General features: G+C 35.1%; 1 protein-coding gene across 1 annotated transcript; it reads left to right on the top strand.

The window, feature by feature from the left end:
* Positions 1–4842: 4842 nt before the first annotated feature.
* LOC131150610 (ER membrane protein complex subunit 7 homolog) lies at positions 4843–21781 on the top strand. Its single transcript, XM_058101435.1, has 7 exons — positions 4843–5122; positions 5453–5496; positions 6269–6377; positions 19244–19307; positions 19389–19505; positions 19599–19707; positions 21456–21781. The coding sequence occupies exons 1-7, from the start codon at positions 5028–5030 to the stop codon at positions 21545–21547; spliced, it is 630 nt and encodes a 209-aa protein (XP_057957418.1). The 5' UTR covers positions 4843–5027; the 3' UTR covers positions 21548–21781.
* The last annotated feature ends 2102 nt before the right edge of the window (positions 21782–23883 follow it).

Here is a 23883-nt window from a genome sequence, read left to right as displayed (position 1 = left end):
GTCTCCATAATCACTTACATTATTAGGGGAAAGAATTGAAATGAATTGGACTAAATAGGCAAATTTGTGAGAGGTCGGGCAATCGAACTCGTTGTGTTGAAAACACCTCGGGCACCCGAACTGTGGATCGGTCAACATGTTACTAGAGTTTGACAAAGCGAAATAAATTTCACATACCGTCCACAGTCGACCGAACCGCTGAGCTGACATTTTCCACCAACTCAACCAACCGAACATTTAGTTCAAAATGGCCTTGGGCGATCAAACACATGAGTTCAATTAACCGAATTATAGACCAGGCAGCCAAAACACGGACAGATTTGAAATCGCCTTGGTTCGGCCAACCGAGCCTTGATTCCGAGACCCAAACGTTCAAAAGTGACTTTTTGAACTGAGTCTGTTTGGGCGACCGAACCGTGGTTTAGCTACCTGAAAACTTTCGGGTTGTTTATTTTTTACTGAGGTTCAAATTAGTTAAATAGGGTTTTTTTTCTTCTAAATGGTTTTTAAACAATTTTAATAATGCCCTATGAGTCCTTAATAGTTATAATTTGGCCTACTTCTACAAATAAGGTCTCATTTGTGAAGATTAACATAAGATTATTGAAATCATTAATAAAAAATCCTCTCAAACTCAAAAAGCTTATTTTGCCCATTCTACTTCAAATCCTCACATATGCTCATTCCTTTTATTAATCCTAGTATTGTGAGAGTTCTTATTGTGTTAATTCTTTGTTATAGATTGTTTAATACTCTCAATACTTTGGTTGTTGATTGTTATTGATTTTGGAGAGTTAAGCAAAGAGTTTACCCACAAATTTAAATTTGATAAATCTTGTGTTAGGAAAACTTAGTAGCTTGTGGATCTTTGCATTGTCACTACAAGATTCCTATAGTTATAATTTTTGTGTGCAAAATATTTTACAAGCTATATTCTTCAAACAACTCTTGTGATTATTTCATTGAAGAAAATATTTTGAGTTAGTTTGAATATTGTTTGCAGCATATTTGAAACCCTAATCTATTACTCAAATTTGTTATACTTTGTCTCAAAGAAATAGCTTGTTAGAATACTCTTGAGCATATTTGTGATCATACTTTGCTGAGTGTTTGCTTGCACAAAATCACATCACCGAGCTTACAATTTCCTATACTGTTAATGTGTGGTTGATTGATTACATTTGGTACATATCTGCTTGATTGAGAAGCCTAATCATTGTACCTAGCTTATTATACTTTTGTATTCCAAGCATGGCCTGAGGGGGCAGTAATTGAGTCCGAGAAGGATTGTATGTAAAAGTTGAGGTCAGCTCTATACTAATCGACCTAGTTGTTTTATGTGCTGCTCCACCCGCTAAGTGAGCTTATAGTGTAATCCTTGTGCTTGTTAGCCAAGGCGGGGACATAGGCAGTTTGCCGAACTTTAATAACATTTTTTATGTTGTGCTCTTTACTGCTTTATTGTACATGTTTGGTTAAATTTCTAGTTCAGTTAAATTTCTTCTAAAAGTATATACTGATTTATATTATACGCATTAGATTGACCTTAGGCTTGTCTAATACTGCTGTTAGTGGATTGACCTAGGGGATAAATTTGAAAATACCAATTCACCCCCCTCTTGGGATTATAGTAAAACTAACACATTATATCGACCTATGTTACTCTCTTTGGACATTGTGGAACTCTTTTCAATGTAGTTAGTTAAGCATTTTGTTATAGCTTGTGTGGTACGCAAGTCTTGAACTCTTTGTTGATGAAGTTCGACCTTTGTCCACAATTCCAACCTTCAAGAAAGTAGCACAAGTTGTCTTTCGCTAACATGTCTCAGATATCCAATATCAAAGTAAAAAATTGTTTCACTAATCCCTGATTGTTCTCATGTACTTGTGGTCTTGCAGTTTTTGTTGAATATTGTACCCAAAATTCTCAAAAAAGAATTGGGCCTTGAGATCTCTTTTCAAGTATGTCTAACAGTCAATTACACAATATCCATTCTCTGTCTCATTGTATTTGGTACACCATCACAGTTTAGTGTCACCACTCAAGTACCTTATTGCCATGGATACTTTTGTCTCCTCTCATCGCACGAAAGTATTGTTCCATGTAAAATAAGAACTTCTCAAATTACTTAGCACCACAAGCACCCCCCATATGTTCAGGGTTCTAGCATCTTTGTTATTTCATACTCCATCCCCATTGAGCTAGAATTTCCTATAACATGAACCATTAGGTTCATCTTGACATTCATATCACTTATTTGAATCTGCAAAGCTTCTATTGTAGCATAAAAGTTCTCTAACATCTCCACTATAGAATCTTGCTAATGATTTTGTGATCCCTCCAATGAATCAATGCGGTTTACATGTTTATCGATCGCTATGGATGACTCACTTGAAAAATGAGCAGCTCGGAAGCTATCCCAAGTATAGGAGTTACGTCGTGTAATATTAAGCCCAAGGGTTAGATCGTCTCCTCAGGGAATGCGTTTAATCTCAGATTTTACGTTCTTCCAATCAAAATTAAAAATGCACTGAACTTGGTTCAGATTCGGATTTTCAAAATTGTTTGATTTTACTTTTAACAACTTAAATAGCACGCAAATTAAAGTCCTAAAACTAACATGTATTGAACTAAAGAATAAAAACGGAAAACCCTAACCTACTTAAGGAAACATCAAAACACGCGTTAATTAAGTATGGTAACTTAGAACATGGAATTAAAAACACACTATAGAAGCTAAACCAAACACACACACGCGCAATAAAAACCGAACCTTTAACACAAATTAAAAACTCGAACTAAAATAAACTATTAATAATTTAACCGATAACAGAATACGATAAATAAAAACATAAACTCTAATAAAAATCGAACCTAAATTAAGCCGAACTTCAATCAAAAATCAAATTTTACGAAAGAAAGGCACTAAATTACTTTCTAAAATAAAGACAATTTTTTTTCCTTTTTGTATTTTATTCAAGAAATCAAACTTAACATACTCAAACATAAAAAAAACAAAACCAACAAAAAAATAACTTTAATGGAAACATAATACTCAATAAAACAAAGAATTTAAATTCCCTAAACAATAACAATTTGACTTAAACTTTACTTGGAATAAAAGAAAACAACTAAACATTGAAGGAGAATGGAAGAAATAGGAACAACCAAACAAATAATAAACTAAAATAAAATAGAGGGAGAGAGAGGAAAAACAGAGCATGGCTGCCGTGGAGTGCTTCGGGTCTGCTGTGGAGGAGCTGGAGGTCCGGGCTGCTGTTAGAGGCTGTGTTGCTGTGCTATGCTGCTGCTATGGTCTGCTATAGCTGTTGCAGCAGAGAGTTGCTGCCGGTGTCATGCAGGAGCTGCTGGAACAGGGGCTGCCACGGCTGGAAGGCTGGCCGTAGGTGCTAGTTCTGCTGTGTTGGAACAGAGAGAAGAGAATAAGGGAGAGAAGAGGAGAGGGAAAGAAAAGAAAGAGCTGAAAGTTGGCAAGCTGGAAATAAGAGAGAGTAGAGGAGAAAAAAAAATAAATAGAGGAATACAACGGGAGAATGGGCAAAAGAAAGGGCAGAGAAAAACTAAGGAAAAGAGAAGGGACAGGGGAAGAGAAGAAGAAGAAGAAAGAGAGACATAAAATAAAGCAAAGAGGAAACAAGGCCTAAGAAGGAGATAACAAGCAAGAAGAAAAGAAGAACAAGAGAAGAAGAGGAAGAAGAAGAAGAGAGGAAGATAAGGGTGCGGCTGGGGCAGCGCCCAACTGGGAAGAGAAAGGGGAAAAAAAAGAAAATAAAAAGGGGAGAGGGGAACACAGCCCTAGGACCCGGATAGGAGACCTGACCCGTTTAGAGGACCCGAATTATTATATTTTTTTGTTCTCTATTCATTACAAATTCTGCTCTTCTGGAGCCCGTATCTCATAAAACGCAAAACACAAAAGTTGTAGATTATCTTTTCCTCTTTCTCTAGAAATTTGAATCATCTCGATCGGAGCTCATATGGAAAAGTTATGCACGAAATACGAACAGGTATCGGTTTTGATTCCCGGGAATTTTCCTGCGACAAAAAAAATTACCAAAACTTCATAAATAGTGTAATAAAGTTCAAGAATGATGATTTTGGCATTTTATTAAAATATTGCACAATTTTGGACATTTAATTAAAAATATAACCGTAAGCCTTGATGCCAGTTGTCATGAGACAAACAATTCACACCTTGTGAAGGGTCGTGTAATACTAAGTAGAGCATCCTTAGTTTTTACTAGTTAGTCAAAGTATACCGTGCTTTACCATATGAAGACATTCACAACAGTTGAATAAAAAGTAAACAAAAGCAGTAAGCAATTTATGTAAGAAAATGACCAATACATGCTAAATAATGAATTAGTATATTTCATTGACACCTTCGTAGGTAACATATGTTTAGTAAGGGAGACAAATAGGTTAAACACGTTTACAAAACTAATTTTACAAAACTGATTAACACTCACCTTTTCCTTAAGAGTTTTATATGCTATTTTAAATCTCACATTAGTAAACATTAAAATGATTGAGGCGTCATTCTCGACTTTTACTAAAATATAAACATACTCAAATTATATAAGTCATATTACTTTTACATTATTATTACCCATCCCTTACACACAAGACAAGCGGTTACATGCAAATATAATGCTCTGAACAAGTTAAACTTATGACATGCGAACATCTGTTTTACGACTAAGTTTTTGCCACTTTATCTATTATATTTTAAACTCAATGCATTCTATTTTAGCATTTTAATTTTTTTATGCATCAAAATTTTTTTCTTACAAATTTACAACGACCATATTACCCCAAACATCCCATTTATTTCTGAACCGTCCTACGCCGAGAACTCGTAAATTTTGAACCGCAACCTTGTCTACGGGCCGGCCCGTGCTCATTCACTCGTTGATTCGGACTCCCAAACGAAAGCAACGATTAACGAGCGCAGATAGAGAGAGTTCTTGAGGTTTCTAATATCTGATTCTGCCAATTCGTTTCCATGGTAACAATCAACGGAGCAAAACAGATCCTTTTCGCCTCACTTCTGCATTTCTTCTGCTTTTTTCTTCCTTCGGTTCTGGCAGTTTCATCTCCGTACGCTTTCTATTTCTCTCTCCCTATACATGGTTGTTCCAAAAACTTAATCATGTATTTCAAATCTATGTTTGTCAACGATTATTTGTTTGGATAGTGAGAAAATGCAGGAAAAAAAAAAAATTAGAAGTTTGAGCGTTTGATATTTCATTAACTGGCGGAATTTTGAGTTTTCTTTAAACAGTTCAATTAGTTGAGATTCTACGTTTGATGCCCAATAATGTTCAAATTTTATTTTACTCTTTCCCTCTGTTCCCTATGCAATTCGATGGAAGGTTACAGGAGTTTTGACATCATTTTTTTAATTTTTTTTTAATTTTACTTCTGCAGGAGTAGTGATGGTTACGCTATAAATGGTCGGGTGAAGATCGGGAGTATGTCTTTGTTGCTTTTCTCATTGTTTTTTTCGGTTTAATTTTTGTACTTAAACATAATTCATTCTTAAAATGCTGTAGTTTGGGGTGCGTGAATACATGTTATGGTGTTTGTACTTGAAACTTGATTAATTTTGTTCCTTTCTTTTATGTGAGATTATTTTATTCTTAGGTTCTTAATTTGTATTTTTTAGGGAGGCGTATTGACTATTATTCAATCTGTATCTGTACCCAAATTTGGTTGAAATTCTTTTTAAAGAAGGCTTAATTTGTATATGAATTTAGCTTGCATTTAATTCAACTACTTAATTGTGTTCATAGTTAATTCAACTGAGTTTTGTGAGAAGGTGTATAGCTTATGTTAGTAGGTTTGAATCAGTCCATTTGTCATCTTATGAGATTGAGGCACTTTGTTTTGGTTTTCATGGAAATATGGCTCATAGAATGAAGCTTGCTTTATTTTTCGTCTTTTATTATAAATGTGTCTGTGTGTGTGTGTGTGTGTGTGAGAGAGAGAGAGAGAGAGAGAGAGAGAGAGAGAGAGAGAGAGAGCTAGAAACTTGTCTTCTTTGTTAGGTAGTCATTCTTCATTGGCTGAAACTTTTAATGTTGTGTCTTGTTGTGATGTACAAGTGTACAACTATTCATTGCATGTTTCTTTGCAAATTTATTGCTCCTAGCTTGTCTTTCTTCGTAGTGAACTTCAGTGAAATGAAGTTATAACTTGTTACTTATTCACTATTTCTTTATTATTGATGACTTGATTTGGCAGGTACTGGGGAAAAAGGGTTTGGTTTTCTTGCAAAACTATCAAATGCTAAAGTTATACTCAATGGTGGCCAAAGGGTCACCTTTCTCAGGCCAGATGGATATTTTTCATTGTATCCTACTATTGTTTCCTTTTGCATTAGATTTCTTTGAAACTGATTCATTTCTCATTTGACATACTTCCCTTGAATGGTAAAACTCCGCCACCCTCTACTCATTTTATGATTCTTTACTTATTTGTACTTCCTTTTTTTTTCCTCTTGGGCAAAAGAAAGGTAGGAGTGGAGATGAGTTTATGGAAAACCTCCTAGGCATGGCTATAGGAGCCCTTATTTGCTTGGAAACATTGCTATGTGAGGCTTAGACAAACATGTCTAGGCTAGACCTAGCCCCACCAAAGTCATTATTGTATGTAGTTGGAGGCATGAGACTGTAATTGTGTTTATTATAAAAATATTGGATTTCTAGCCATGTTATTCTTGAATTGAGACACATTAATTTTAATCCTCTATGAAATCTAGGACTTAATCTCGACTTGTTTGACTTTTTATTAGACTATCTTCTCTAACATCCCTAAAATATAATCTGTTTTTTTTTTAGACAATGAGTAATCATCCACATAGAATTTTGGGGTTAGGTAGGAATGTAGTTTATGCTATCTTGAAGAAATTTGCAATAAAGGAAGAGAGAGATAAATCTATGGATTGCTATATATGCACGTGTTTTACCAAAAGGTGTATCTTGCACTGTATAAATTCTGAACATTCACAATATGAATATTGATGAGGTGAAATTATTTGTCACTTGATCTTGGATCATGCTAAATCCCATGTGTAGAAGAGTTCACATTGAGGTGCTAAACTTCCCCATCAATCGGAGATCTTGGGAAGTTGAGCCTCTTAGCCTTAGAGTAACTTTATTTGTGATCTAATAGCTACCCTTTGAATCTAGAAAGCATACAAAGTAGAATAAGGGTTTAGGTTTGAATGAGTAGACGTATTTATTATTGTTTCCAATTCCAGATAGCCTAACTAATCAAATTAGAAGCCATTGCCTACTTCCAATGAATGTTTGAAAGTGCTACTTGGAGTGATGTGTCGTGAGCTAAATCTAGTCATGGTACAATTTGTAGGATTCATGACCTTCTATCTGCCAAACCACATGGCCAGGAACAAATCCAAGGTTTTCTTTCACAGGGGCTCACTTAGAATATATTTAATTATTTTTAAAATTCATAATGTTCATTTATATCACAATATAATTAAACTCATATCATATTATTAACCGAAATAATAAGCATTTAAAACAAATATGAATACTGAAGTTCTTTTAGAATGCCTTTGACATTCAAGTGATGCTCGCTATTTCAAATCTCTTTCTTTCATTTAGTTTTCATTAACTAGCATTGGGACACCTTGAAGTAAAAATAATTTTATCATACAAAACCATTTTTATACTTGCATACAACCTCTTAGTTTGGAAGTGATTGTCAATATAAAAATTATTTTTATTGAAAGCATTAACAACTTACTCATAAAATGGTCCTAGGTTTAAAATCAATCTCAAATTATGAGGATGTGACTTCTCAACCAAGTTGTTGAAGATTAGCTTGCAACTAATATTATACTAGGAAAAAAAAAAAAAACTCAAATGTGTCCCAAAAGGATGCTTAGTATTTCAATAAAAGAGCGAAAAATTTTAATAATTGTGAGAGACAAGAAATTTGGGATTTTGAGGCAAAATTGCAATAGATTAGGAAGGATTAGTTTGACACTAAGAGAGGAGGCCACTAGAGGAATAGATGATTTGAGGACCATTCTTTAATGCTTTGTAGTAGTATTTGGTTTGAAGGTTAATATTGGGAGAGACAAGCTTATTCCCATTGGAGAGGAAGCTGATGAGAAACTTTTAGTCGGGGCTTTAGGGTGCATGGTTGGAAGGCTTCTGTTGTATATTAGTCTTCTACTAGGCGCAAAATTCAAGGATGAAGGCATCTAACACTTATTTGTGGAGAGTTTAGAAAAAACTCATGGGATGGAAAGGGAATTACTTATCCAAGGGAGGTAGGTTCACTCTCTTCAGGGGTACTCCTTCCAACCTCTGTATTTTTTGCCTGGTGGCAAGAAAATTAGAGAATATCCATCAATATTTCTTTGGGTAGCACCAAGGAGACATTTGAATTCCACCTATTGAAGTGGGAAGTGGTGAAATAACCCTGCAATGAGCAATCTAACCAATCTTAAAGAAGAAGGGTTCTACCCATTGGTCTTTTGTAGAGCACGTACAATGCAATCTTCTTGTGAAGGCCTTTTGTTTTGTTGTGCAGACCTTTCATTTTCAAAACTCCTTGCATCACTAGAGCTGTCAATTTCGGCCTTAGATTGCTGATTGATTTTAATCTCTTGTTCCTCTAACATGATCAGATCCATTATCACCATTTTGGTGGTCTTGATTACCCATAGCTTGTGTAGCAAGCTGAATAATTGAGTAGGTTATTTAGCTTGTTCCTGCAACTCTCCAAACTGCTCAATAGTCACACATCTGCCATAATTTCTTCTTCCACCCCTTGTTGCCATGAACCCATGAGATCAAACTTGCCATAATACGAATTTGGTGCAAATAGGTGTTGAAATAGAAGAAAAATTCACAAAGAAAGACGGAGGTTTGAGAATAGTACTTTAACAACCTTGGTTGAGTCAAATAACAACTAAAACAGCAACAATAAACCAAGTCTTAAGTCCCACCAGGTGAGGGCAGCTACATGAATCCTTTTTTGTCCAATTTACATGATTGTGGACAATTTTCTCCGACAATTTAAGAGCTATTAAATCCTTTTACTATCACTAACAATAACTAGCTCATTCCTCCTCATTGGTGTGCTATTTGGCTTACTTTGCATGTGCCTAAACCATCTGAGCTGCCCCTCCCTGATCTTATCTTCTATAGGTGCTACACCTAACTTACCACAAATATGTTTGTCCTTAATTTTATCTTTTAACGTTATACCACTGATTCACCTTAGCATTCTCATTTTGGTTATTTCCTTGCATATTTGACACTGCCCTTGTGTATTTGGTCGCTAACATGGTGAGCCACTTCCAGCAGATGCAACCCTCCTTTACTCGGAGTTGGACCAATTATATGTGAAAAGCTTTAAGACATTGAGTGCATCATAGATAGAGCTGACTCAAATAACAACAGAATCCTCAAAAGTGTTGTTTGGGAATTAGGTATCAACTCTGTGAATCAGAATCAAATTGGTTGATTTTGACGATTCTAATTCTTAGCGTTTGGTTTACCAAAATTTCATTCCGATTTCCATTCATGGAGGAATCAGATTGTCCCTTTAGCCCTCTTTTTGATTCCCACTTCTTACTCTAGAATCAAAATTTTATTCCTATTGGAATTATAAAAAAATTTATAAATACAATATCAACCCCTATATATATGACACACACACACACACACACACACACATTTATGAATTTAGATTTATGTACACATACGCATAAATATACAAGTATTTACATATTCATATATATATATATATATATAATACAATATGTTCTATTATAATTTAAAATTATATGATATTATTATGTATTTATAATATATATTGCACAAATTGAAAAAATAATATACGAATATTATGATATTAAATATATTTTAAATATAAAAATATACTAATAAAATTTAATTTTAATCATCATCATTATTGTTAGATTATCACTTTACCTAAAAGTTTAGACTATTAGGTTGTGAGCCAACAATGTATATTAAGTTTTAACAATCCCCCGCACATGCAGCCCGACAACACGTGGAGAGACAAACAATAGATAAATAACACCCATTACAAGAAATAAAATAACTTTTAAACACCACAAAATAAATGTGGGCAACAAGACTCGGGATCTCCTAGTAACCAACTCTGATAGGATATTAGATTACCACTTACCTAAAAGCTTAAGTTGTTGGGTTGTGAACCAATAATGTATATCAAGCTTTTAAAAATTATAAATATAAAATATCATCATCCTCATCGTTATGATTATTATTAATTTTGGTAAATTATCAAATGAACCTTAAAATAAAAAATAAAATATTATGCATTATTATTACTATAATTAATTGTAAATATATAATAAATATTAATAATATGTATTGTATTGCATCATAAAAAATATAATGCTAATATTATGGCATGGTTATTTTCATTATATTATATTTTTAAATTAAATAATAAGTTGCATTATAATAATATAATATCGTGTATTATTATTCGTATATTAGATAAATTACATAATAATAAATTATTCTTATTATTAAATATAAGAAAAAAGGTAATATTAACACATTTATAGCAAAATAGAATGATAAAAAAAATATAAATGTAACATGCAAAGTATAACAAATAAAATAATGATAATGATATTAATATTAATTAATTATTATATAATAATTATTAATTTATGATATTATTATTTTATATTAAATTACATAAGGTTTTATATTATATAGTGTTTTTATTGACAAATTAGATCGATTCCAATTCTAATGTTTGCATGTGCCGAACACTATAACTCAATTCTTATTTCACTTTTATGTTAGACCAAACGTAAGAGGGGAATTTTTCATTCCATTTTTTATTCTAGTGCATCTAATTTCGATTCTAGTCATGAACCATTTGTTCAAGGTGATGACCTAGCCGACCCTCTTCCATTTTTCATTACACCTAGATGGTATAAGTGCTACATATCGCTTGTAGGGGATGCCCCAACACGTAACTGGTAAGGATACATATCATAGAAATTTGTCAAGTTTTATGCTAGCTGTTAGCTATGTAATGTAACCCTTGTTCTTTTCTCGGGCTTGGGACCCACTAGGTGTGAAATGATTTAGGACATTGAGTGTATCATAGGTGGAGCTGACTCAAATAACAACTGAATCTTCAAAAATAATAAAATATAATTGTTTTGAGTTTTGAAGGGGAGCTTAGGCACAACATAAAGTTGTTGCTGTGTAACTTGGAGGTCTCGGGCTCGAGGCGTGGAAACAACCTTTTGCTACTATGGACCCATCATGGTCTGCCCCTTCCCTGAACCCTATATACGTGGGAACTCTGGGAACCAGGTGCCCTTTTATTATTGTTGTGAATTAGTCCAGCAAATAGGGCTATTTCTAGGCACAACCCCACTTTATCCTTTGTGTAGTACCCAATACAAGATGACACTATGCAGGGAATTAAGAAAACAATTAGGAAATATCAAGCCCAAGGCTAAATCAACATCTATTTTAAGTTACAGATGTAAGCACCTCATGTCTATGCTAGATCTAAACAACTACTTGATTTTGGCAATGATTTGTACTGGAATCGAAGAGTAACGGTGGCTTTTTCATGGCCTCTTGCTTTTAGAAGCTATAGAGGGATTGAAAGCCATTGCAGGGTTGAATCCTCAAAAGTCGAAGCCCAAGCACTTCCAAATTTTCAGAACCTTTGTTGATCTGGAGCTATTGTGCTCTATAGAGAAACCTTCTCTGTGGCAAAAGCCAAAAATTGCCTAGAGAAGTAGAAGGCTCGGACTCATACCAACTTTGAGGCTTCCAAGAGAATCCAACTCTGATTTTGCACATAATCCCTTTAAAAAACTACTTTTCATCTAAAGCCCCTCCCATGACGGAAGTACCCTTGAATATTACAAAATAAACCCCAAAAGCAAATTTGACCAAAATAAACCCCAGAATTCAGAAATTACAGGAAGGCCCCTAGTGCCCTTAAATAACAACACTTGATCTAAACAGAAAATTACATAAACATTGCAAAGTTGCATTATTTGAACCACCCCCTTTTTTTAAATATCTTAGGTGTTCATGCCGTATAGTTGTTTGTTGATATTTTGTGTTAAAAAAATATGTTTTATTTTTTCTTCTATAAGTATTTATGCCTTTTCCATTATGAGCCATTTGGTTTAGGAACGCTACAATTTGAACACTTCTAGTTCTATGAGGGCTCTAGCATATAAGCTACATTGCAGAGTGGCATTATTTGTTCGTCCCCTCCTCTCCCCCCCCCCCCCCCCCCCCCGGCGGGTCTTTTTAAAAAAGATCTTAAATGTTTATGCTGTATAGTTGTTTTTTGATATTTCATGTTAAAAAAATATGTTTCTTTTGCTTCTATATGTATTTAGTCTTTTTTCATTTTGAGCTTGGTTTAGGAATGCTACAATTTGAACACTTTTAGTTACACGAGGTCTCTAGCATATAAGCTACTTGTTGTTTTAATAGTCTTGGACACTATTAGTTACTTGAAAATTAAATTTATGAAAATAGCATATTGATGCTTTTTTATATTGATTTTACTATTGCTCGTATCATTTGTTAATGAATTTCTTTTTCTATAAAAAAAATATTGATTTTCTATTGTTAGTAGGATTGAATCTTATGATCCTTGATTGGATCCTGGTATCCTGCTAACACTTCTAGCTGTCCCATGTAGGATCTATATTTTAAAAACCTTGGACCAGAGGAGGACCACTATTTTCAATCCTTTCATTAGATGTCATGATAGATCTTGCAAGTTAGAGATCAATGCAGTTGTGGATGTAGTGGTATAAATGATGTGTCTTTAGGCTGTTTTGGTTAGGTTGAACATTAAACTAGAACCACATCCCTAGGCCTCTAGCGTAGCATGAGTTAACAGATCCACTTTGCGAGTCAAAGAGATGTTTGGTGCCCATCCAATTAGGGGACTATAGGGATAAGGTCTATTGTGATGTGTATGTCCAAGCGAAAGAACACATTCTAAGCTCACACTGAAGTAATTTGGGAACAAGAAGTCACAGGAGGAGCCCATTCTCCATACTTCTTTGACCTAATGCATACTTGCTTCATTTGGTTGATCATATGAACATTAGCCGTATTTCCAATGTGGTGGATGCTTTGTATGCTACATAGCTTACTGTGGACGATGTTCGTGTGAGTGTTCCCCAGCTGCTAGAGTGGTATTTACAGTCGCGCTCTTTGGGGTCAAGTTCCCTTTATTTGGGGGAGTATGATGGAGAACTGTCGTCGCCGTTTTCTTATTTGGCATACATATTTCAGGCCTAGATTTACGGAATTAAGATGCATGTATTAGACTTTGTTTGTAGTGTATTTTTATGTTATGTTAGGGTTAATTTGTAATTTTAGTTCTAGTTAACTATAGGTATACACACATTTTGTAGTTGTATTCCGGGATCAATTATCAACAGAATTTCCTTGCATTTTCTCCTCTCCCTATAACGTACAATAACTTCTTTTCTTCTTCCTCCTCTCCTCTCCTCTTTCATGTCCTTTCTTTGTTCTCTCTCTTCCTTTATTTGTACTGTCCAGCATCACAATCAAAGATTGTTGGTTCAACTTTATTTTTGGCTCAATGGGCAGCACTTTGTTAATGGCTCAATGAAGAATGGGGGCAGAATTTTGGAAGATAAAAGTAAATTGAAAATTTTAGGAGACTTTAATTTTTGTAAATTTTAAAAATAACATGACACTTGAAATTGATAGAAGAAAATTGAAAATTTTAGGAGACTATAATTTTTATAATTTTGAAAATAACATGACACTTAAAATTTATTTATCTGACAAACATAAATTGGAAGGGCCAATGGAGGCAAGACGCACATATGCACGAGCAAACACGTATACTAGGTGGGACAGTGGGGCAAGTGCCATTATTGCCTGCCCTCATCCTAGACCTGCCCCTACATGGAAGTAAGCCCTTATAATAGGTTTGAGAACAATGGATTCTAGCAGCTATGCATCATGAGCCACCATTTTCTGTGGATATCCCTATGGTCAACAATCCTACAAGAAGCTCCATCACAGTATCGTTCTGATGGATTGAAGGTAACTTATTGAAATTTAAGTCTCTTGTCAGTGTAACATTTTCATTGTCATGGGAGCTATTCTAAAGTATGAAGTTCACAAGCTCTTTGGGAATGTTTTTTGGATGGAAAAAGAAATTTATTAAGGTTAAAGAATATACATAGAGGATGGAAAATTCTCTAGGCAAATACAATATGAAAAGATAAAAATCAGGCTAGAGAGAGGTTCAAGCTTTGAGGCTTCCATAGCACAGCAATGGCAATGAGAGAGAGCTTCGAGCACTAGTCAAGGGATTGTTTGGGATATTCCCATGACTAGGAATGCTTTTGATTGGGAACTTGATACTCTTACATATTTTTTCAGCAGTCTATAAAAATCATTGTCAGGCTAATTCTGAGGAGATCAAATGGGATTTTTTAGCAAAGATGCGAACTTCACCGTCAGCTCTTTCTACAAATACCTTAGTTCCCAAGCTGAGAGCAGCACTTTGGAAGCTGATCTGGAATATGGCAGTTCCTTCAAGGTTTGCCTTTTTCACATGGGAAACTACTCTTGGAAGAATCAGTACCATGTACAATCTTCAGGGAAAAAGGTTTTTTCTCTTGTCAATAGATGCTTTTTATGCCTGGAGCAGGATGAATTGTTTGATCACATCCTGCATTGTTCATTGACCAAGAAATTTTGAAACTTAGCCATCTCCATCATAAATCAGAAGTGAGTCACTTCAGCTACCGTGGAAGATGAGCTGTGGGCTTGGAAAGGGACCAGATCAAATAAAGAAGGAAGAAGATCCCTCTCGATTACCCTCCTAGCTAATTTTTGGGCAGTGTGGAGAAAAAGGAATGGAAGAGCCTTTAAAGGAACTTTTCTCCTATTTCAGTCTGTCATGGACCAGTGGGTTCGCTATGATCTCTAGTTGACATTATGGGCTGGTTGGAAGGGACCCCTCTGTGATCCATGATTTTCTTGAGGCTTTACTGTTAGAGATGTTTCTCTTTTGCCGTTTTCCTTTGTACTTGGGTCACATCCCCTTAATGCCTCTTTCTAATATAATGCTCTTTGCTGATAAAAAAGATAAAAAAAGGATAAAAATCAGGCTAACAAGGCCAACCAATTGCACTGAATATTTTAAGAAACTCTGACATCAGGAGTCACATTTGAGCAAGATTAAGGAATTTGGAGATCTTTGTCTTTAAACATATTTTTAAATAATTTAGGATAATTAGATTTAATTTTGTAATTTTTAGCATTTAGTGATATGCAATTTTAGGGTTTGTCTTATTTCCTAAATTATGTTTCCTTACTTAGGGATGAAGGCTTGATGTGTAACCATGAGAGACAAATTGGAATATTAAGCACTAATGCTAATTGAGTTTATCTTCATTTTTTCAACTCTATTTCTTTTTTTTTCCTCTTTGTTTCCTGCATCCTTCTCTTGTGCCAACTGCCAATTGGTCCTGCATCAATTTGGCATCAGAGCCTCATTTTGATCCCTCATCACAGCTTCATCACTGCCACTAATCATGGTCACCAGTCACCTATGTATTCCACCATCTCAGACCAGCTGCCATCATTCCCCTGAGCCATTTATGCGGATCTTGTCATCTGGTCACTGCCCAAGCAGCAGCTACTCAAAAACCTTCCCATCCATCATTCATATATTAATACCTCTTCCCAATCCCTAGCTGAGCCCCAATCTTCATTCATTAACACATCCAAACTCTGATTCCTCTCCTTCAAACAACTACATTGAAACACCAATCACCAAATAATACATCACATACTGAGGACCTATTTTATTTGCTGTGCTGTGGGTGAGGACAGGAGAAGACAGTAAGCGGTTTAAAAAAAAAAAAAAAAAAAAACATTGTCACTGGTGGCCGCTGAGAACAAAGCAGAGGTGGCAGATAGCAGGGAAAAAAAAAGCTGCTGCTGCTGCATCACCACCAGCTTTGCCCTCGAGGAGAAGCCCAACCAGCAGATCTTTCTTGTTGAATTTCAAATCATCTGCTGGAATCTCCTTTCTCTTCAATCATGGGCCACAACCAGAGCACCAGCATCTTTGAAGCTTTACCAGCAATAGTTGCAAGACTGCAAGGTGTCTGCTGTGCATCTCCTCAATAGCAAATTCGTGGCTCTGCCATCTTCCATCTGCATGTGATATAGAACGTGAGAACTTCCTGAATCCTTAACCTGTGTAAGGCCCCATTCTCTTATTTCTCTTCTTTGAACCTTATTCAATTCTCACATGTAACAACATAGCCAGCTTTAAACTGTATGAGCCCAACCCAACTTTTTTTATAACTTGATCCACTTATATAAACCCAAACTCAATCTGTTGACTGGCGCAACTCAAGCTGCAGTCAAAGCATGATTGACCCAGCTTTCATGCTATTTGATCCAGTTCAGTTTCATTAAAAAAATATATTAAGGAAAAAAATAAAGGAAGAGATATTAAAAAAATAAAAAAAATAAAAAAAATAAAAAAAATAAAAAAAACTTTCTGACCAATGACCAATTCAAATCCATCCAGTGAGATGTGCCTGAATTAAAGGTCTGAAGAGATATCCATGTCCTATTGGAGCAGACTAATTAAGAACACGTATATTATTACTTTATTGACATAACTACTAGCCAGTTTAGATATGTGGACATGGACATAGCAGTCAGCCAAATATTGTTAAAGCTCACAATGTGGTTGACTAAAAAGATTTAATTGTTGGAGAAGCCGACGAGATGTACCTGGAGATGCTTAATGAGTTTGTTTCAAAACTGGAGCTGCAACCCATCGTATTAGCGACAAGAACCAAGGGCATAAAGGACATTTGGAAGTTGGCATATAATGATATAAGCCATAGAATCCGTCAAGGAACTTGAGAAGGTGGAATTGCAAGATTAAGCCATTCATGGAGTGCACGAGGCTGAGTGAGATTGGTATGTGGAATTTATCATTCCTGTAAGTTTTTCTTCAATGAGTTTGTCCACTTGCATTCTTGCTTATTTTTGAAACTTTTGGATTATATGGCTCATTTGTAATTTTGTGCAATCCATCAAGTTGTCATCTTTCAAATGTCCCAATTTGAGGTCGAATTTTGTCCAATTAAGGAGAATGACAAGGAACATCAAAAGGCCATATATGACCAAGGTTAAGGGAATTGGAGCATGTAGTCACACCTTAGGATAATTAGTTTTGATTTTGTAATTTGTAATTTTCAGCATTTAGTGATTTGCAATTATATGGTAATTAGGGATTTGCTATTATTTCTGAAATTATTTTTCTTTATTTACTATTAGGACAAAGCCTATATAAAGGCTTGATGTAACCATGAGAGGCAGATTGGAATATTGAGCATTGAACCCTAATTGAGTGTTTTCTTTATATATATTTTTTGTTCTCTTTTAATTTCCTATTGTTTTCTGTTAATTTCCTGTATCCTTCTCTTGTAACAATCGGGCCAAAGTCAAAACTACATTGCAAAACACCTTGTTAAGGAAAACCCCATCAAGAAAACTATCTTGTTCCCAATCAATCAATAAATGAAGCACAATCTCAAAAAATCTAGGCATTTCTCTTGATATGAAGTACCCATAAAACTGGAAAACTGCAAACCACTACAAAATCCTTGCGTTCTTCTTGCCTACCAAAGCCTCTTAATCAATTGGAAAAAAAGTGTCCGAAGAATTAGGACAAACCCAACACTCTATGACCAAGCCTCGAGCAATGAAGAAAAAGATGGGAATGATCCTTATTGACATGACATATATTACACACATAAGGAGAAATAGTGAAGGAGGGCCTTGAATCAATGTAAGGTTGCTCCTTTGCAATCGGTTGGTCATGGGTTTGAGTCCAAGGAAACAGTATGCTGTGCACACTGTGATAACCGTCCCCCTACAAAGCGGGAAGCCTTGTGGCTGGGGACATCCTTTTTATCAGAAGAAATAGCCATATCATGGTGTTACTTTTCTATGAAGTTGTTGAAATTTCTGCCTTTTGTCACCGTCGAAATAAAAAATTGGCAGTCAGTTTCTGTCTTATAAAATTTCTGTTGAAATTTCCATGAAAGAAGTTTATTGAAATCTTGAAATTCTTGCAATTTCTCAAAATTTTAACTATAGAACAAAATTTTCTCAAGATTCAAATTTGAGATTCAATAGCATTTAGACGTTTGAAATTGTATGAAAAATTAAACTTGGATATTAGCCACAGCATTTTTTAATCATTTATGTCTAAATCCCTATATTTGTATATCATTTAACTGATTTACGAATTTCATTCATATTAATTGAATGTTTAATATCATTATTGTATCAGTTATTGCACCTTATACACAACATTTTATTTATAACATTTCAGCTCCAAATCTTGCATTATTATGTCTATTTGTAGTTTGTGAAGTTTCATAAAATAATTCCATGCTTTCCTGCATATTTTCATCATTTTTAAAAATCAAAATTGAAATTGACATTGAAATTTCCATACCTATGAAGCCTCAAAATTTTAGTTGACATCGAAATTTAAGACCTTGAACCGTGTATGGTCTTCCAACGTGCAACTATTGTTGGTGTTAACTCTATTATGAATGACTTACACACAAAAGCATTTACCTTTAAAGGAATTTTAGCTTTTTAAATACTTTTATCGAGGTGAAAACAATGAGAAGACTGGGTTAGATGCGGAAAAAAAATTACGTCTAAGAAAAACTCCAGAAGCATCCAAACACCAAATCTTAACATCCTATCGTTAAGATTGCAACAAAGAAGTGAGGAAAGCTCCTCTGTCTCTATCATAAGTACATCTGCTTAGTCTAGGATTGCTTGATCTTTGTTCTGATGTTTGGCACAAAATGTGAAAAAAACATTACCCAGCAAATCAGGCCATATGGAAAAAAAATGATGAGGCCTATAATTTAGGTTTTTAACTATAATTCATTATATTTTAGTAGACATCTGCATGTGTTTTGAAGCATTTGAATTTTTTAAAAATCACCTATTTTTAAGCCATTGAGCAAATGCTTGTAAATAAAAACTGTTTTTCTCTTCCCATTTTATTTTCTGGGTGAAATGCCAGTTATCATTCTTAGGTAATTCATGATTCCTTAACACAAGCTAAAAGCCATAATGTGCCAGCTGGAACTCATCTTATTGAAGTTGCTGCAATTGATTACTTCTTTTCGCCAGTGAGTTTACTCTATCCATGTATTTCTTTTGGTTATAATATACTAGATGTCTTCTTATTGTGTTCTATGATATACTTCCAGGTTCGAGTTGATGTCAGTGCCAGAAACCCTGGTAAGATTCAGGCAGCACTGACAGAGAACAGGAAGGGCTTGACTGAGTTGGTTTTGGAGCCTTTGAGAGAAGAGCAATATTATGAGGTTTATTTTGGTTCTAATTTTTCCCTCCCACTTGATAATCTCTAGTTTTGAATTTTTATTTATTGTTGGCCATGTTATTTTGTTTTTCTACAGATAAGGGAACCCTTCTCCATAATGTCAGTCCTGAAAAGCCCGATGGGTCTGATGATGGGATTCATGCTGATTGTTGTGTTCCTTATGCCCAAACTAATGGAGAATATTGGTAAAGTCGCCTATATTTTGTTTAGAAACATTGACACTTTTATTTGTAGCTCTTAGGCTTTGACTTGCTATTAGTATGCTCCATTGAATTGACTCTTCTTGATTTACAAGCCTTTTCACTGGTGTGGGCTTTTGCTAGAATCATGTTGTAAATTGCATATTGACTCACCTTGGGTCAATTTTAGTTGTTGATGCCCCCGGGGAAAAATATTTTGCACACTTAGAAGGAGTTCCCACATCAAGACCATTGAGACAAAGTTCTTTTGAGGTTTTTTTTTTTTTTTAAATATTTATTTTGCAACATCCCAAGATACACTATTTTTGTGTTAAGCATACAAATCTCAATGATGACATATAGTTCAGTAATTTTCAGTTTATCTGAAGTGGCACAGACAGATGATTTTATTGGAACTGATGAGTGCCTCTGGTTCTGTGTTTGTGACCAAGAAATTTTTTCCAGGGGGATGATGGGTGTTAAAAATGATTATTAATGGATTTTGGTTACTGATCTGTGCTATTTTCTTAGTCGGCAATGAACTTGCACTATACATTTTTTTATTTGATTTTTTTTTCACATTTTATGGAATGATACAGACTATATCTGGGTGGAGTGAACTCTGAAACTGTTTGACCTGTTGAACTTTTACCTTTCTGATTTGATCTCTTTGACATCATCATGACAATATATTTATTGATAAGAGCATGACAATTTATTTGTAGTCATCAATGTATTAAGAATGATCCTTCAATTATTCTTGGAATTCTAAAATTATTCTTAAAAAATCCGAAATGGCTCATCTTATTGAGGAGAATCCCTCCAAAGTCAAAAATCATTCTGAATAAATTCCAAATGTCTCTTATTTTCTGACTCATTACTTCTTTGTAAGTCGTTTTCTGAATTTTCTTAGATACTAAATCGGGGAATTTTATCATGGGAGTAGGTGTAACATCTATTCTTCAAAATGCAGCTTCTTGATTGATTCTCAGACTTAAAAAGTAATTTTCAGATCCATCTAATCCTCAAATTGCAATTTCAAAATGGAGCACAGCTTATGCAGCACTCCTGGGCCAAAACTTATTCTATGGTTTTAATCATCTGCTCTAATACCATGTTTGCGTTATTGGAGTTTTGTCCTTGGATTTGGATTTGTGTGGATTTGGATAAAATGCAATCAAAACTGTGCCAAGTTATGTCAAAATCAAAATTTGAGGCCTGAAATTGGTGATCATGGATGCAACCTAGGTTTTGCAGTCGTTGTCTGTTGATATATTTCATTTCATGTCCTGCCATATAGAATAGATGGGTAGTCTTCTATTTCTCTGACTAGAGGGCCTTGTCACACTGCTTTGAAAGGTTGCTGCATAGTTACCTGGTGTCATGGGTTCAAGTTGCAGAAACAGCCTATGTGAAAGTCGCGTTGTCTTGGCAGGTTCCTTGTACCCCAGCAATCTTTAGACTGCATGCTTCTTTTTTACACAGACAATTGACGTTTATGTCTGACCCACCTCCAAAAACTAACTTGATATACGTGGAAACATCTTACTGTTGTTGGATAGCCATGTGGCTGTCGTATTTGAGTTGGATGTCCATTCTTATTCCCATTACCACCCCACATTTGGGTTACTGTATTAGATGAATCCTGCAGATAAAATTTGTTAGTATTGCACCTCAATTTGACTGATATTAATCTGTTTTGCCTTTTGTTCCTCTATTAGACTCATCATATTAATCTGTTGTCTTGGCGACAGATACTGAAGAAATGAAACGAGCACAGGAAGAAATGAGAAATCAAGGGGTTCCCACTCTGGCAGGCTTGATATCTGGAGCGGGGAGGAGTTAAAGATAAAATTTAGATTTGAAAGTTGGGAAATTCTAGAATGGAAATTTGGGTAGTCTGGATCCTATGTTTTATTATTACTTTATTTATATTTTGTTGAAGGGAGTCCTCTGCTCATACAGGGCACTTGTCCTGGAATATCATGAGTTATATGACAGATGAGTGCCTCTGAAGATTGCTGGAGTTTTGGTTCTTTAGCAATGCAATTCTAGTCTGATTCACAGGTGGATTGAAAAATTTTGGCTTTGCCTCAGATTACTATTTCCTGGGACAATAAGTAATCTCACGCTGCCTTTGCAAGCATGGACTTCGAGTATGTGTGGATTTACACGAAGCTTCATATAATTTTATGTTTTATATTTATGGGAAATTTACATGAATTCAAACCTAAGATTTAAATTTTAAACCCCCAATTGTAGTGCCATTTTTTCCATCGTCTGTTTCGGTGTCAGCCCTACGAGGAAATACAGGCGGAGAATAGAAGAACAGTGCTGCTTCCATATCCTGGTGTGGCAATGCCATTATCCTCGGGAGAACATTAACTTAGCTGGATTCTTTTGAAAAATCTAGAATGGATCCTACGGTTTAGGAAGATCACGAATTTTATAGACTCATAATTCATTAATGAGGCATCAGCATTGATGCTGATACGTACCCACCTATAGGTTTTTTTACCAAAATATTAAAAATATAACAACACATTCCATAATAAATTCTTGGCATTTACTCAATTTGTGTTTTAACAATTTACCACACAATTAATGTTTTTAGATTCATTAGAAAATCTGTTAAAATCTCGAAGACCACACATAAATATCTGCTCATACTCGAATATATTAAAAAACGGCAACAATAAATACTGTCGAAAACGAACCCTATCTCTTTGTTTTTACGAGCTTTAATTTCATTAATCAATTGATTAGAAGGATATTAAAAGAAACAACAGCTCAAGCCGTACGATCATGAACAGTAGAGTCGGTGGGAAGGAGATCGACGGCTGTGGGATCCCTGCTCAGAGTGCAGATCCCGACGATCGTCGCAGAGGCGTCGTCATCATCCGTGATCGTTCTCTCCTGCAATCTCTTCAGCGAGCTAATGCTAGCCGTCGGCGTCGACTCCGCTTCATCGCGATTGCGATGGTTCTCTGATCGGCTCTGGTCATTGATTCTTCGCTGTTTGGATGGTCTGTAGGGGCTCAACGAGGTCGCTTCATCGTCGCTCGATGCTTTGTGAGCCATCACCATTGAAGTAGCGTTGTGGTTGCGCAGACTAGAGGAACAGCCAATGTCGTCCTGCGGTGATGGGATACTACTCGATGCGTTAGACCTTAAAACGGCACTTTAATATCTGCTAGGTTGCCGAGAAAATGGAGGAAAAATAACGAAAATGGATTTTGGGATTTAACGGACTCTTATGACTTTTATCTTCACGGAGACGAAGATAACAGTATGATAATTAAAAATTAAAATGTTCCACACCGACACAATAAGTAGGTAATTTAAATACAAGTGGTAATTAAAAAGAGTTAAGGAAAGAGAAAAGGCAAATATGATTTTTATGAGGTTCGGCCAATCAGACCTATGTCCTTACCTTGAGGAACTCACTTAAGATTCCACTAATCCCTGCTCTTTTATAACTGATACGGAGCTTTTCTTACAAGAGGCGTAATTTCCTCCTCAACCCCGATTCACAACCCAAACCGTGAATATAATATAAAGATTACAATTTCCACAAAACTCAAAACACTTTTAACCAAACTAGCGAGTACAATAGAAATTCTAGTACATACTCATATGATAAAACATGAAACTCAATGAGTGTGTAATATGTTTTCAATGATATATGTTTTAATTAAATATTAATTAATTAATTAAACAAATAAAATGAATAGTTAAAAAAAAGCTAATTAGAATAAAGGTATATATAGTTAGAAAAAACTAATTGATATAAAGGTTATATATATGTATATATATATATATATATATATATTATATACCAAAGCTTCTTTAAGAATCTTTCTTATTATCAAATTGAATTTGGAATTCCAATCTCTCTATGCCTCTCTCCAGCCCTCTGTCTCCTCGCGTCTCTCCTCCGCCTTCCCCATCTCTTTCTCTTTTCTCATTTTCTCCGCAAATACTTGATCTATCGGAAAACGGAAAATACCGTTAGGTTCTTATCTCTACCACCAACATTTTCACTAGAGTGGATTTTTCGTAGGAGCATTGTAGGCACCACTCATTGGGTAAGATAAACCCACTCTTTCTCCTTAATTTCTTTCAAATCTTCAGTCGAACTGACGATTTAAAACCATCACGTGGCTCTAGGAGTGTTTCTCT

Source organism: Malania oleifera, chromosome 3, assembly GCF_029873635.1.
Source record: "Malania oleifera isolate guangnan ecotype guangnan chromosome 3, ASM2987363v1, whole genome shotgun sequence".
Classification (NCBI taxonomy): domain Eukaryota; kingdom Viridiplantae; phylum Streptophyta; class Magnoliopsida; order Santalales; family Ximeniaceae; genus Malania; species Malania oleifera.
Note: the sequence above shows the minus strand (reverse complement) of the source record. Positions and strands in the feature narration are given on the sequence as shown.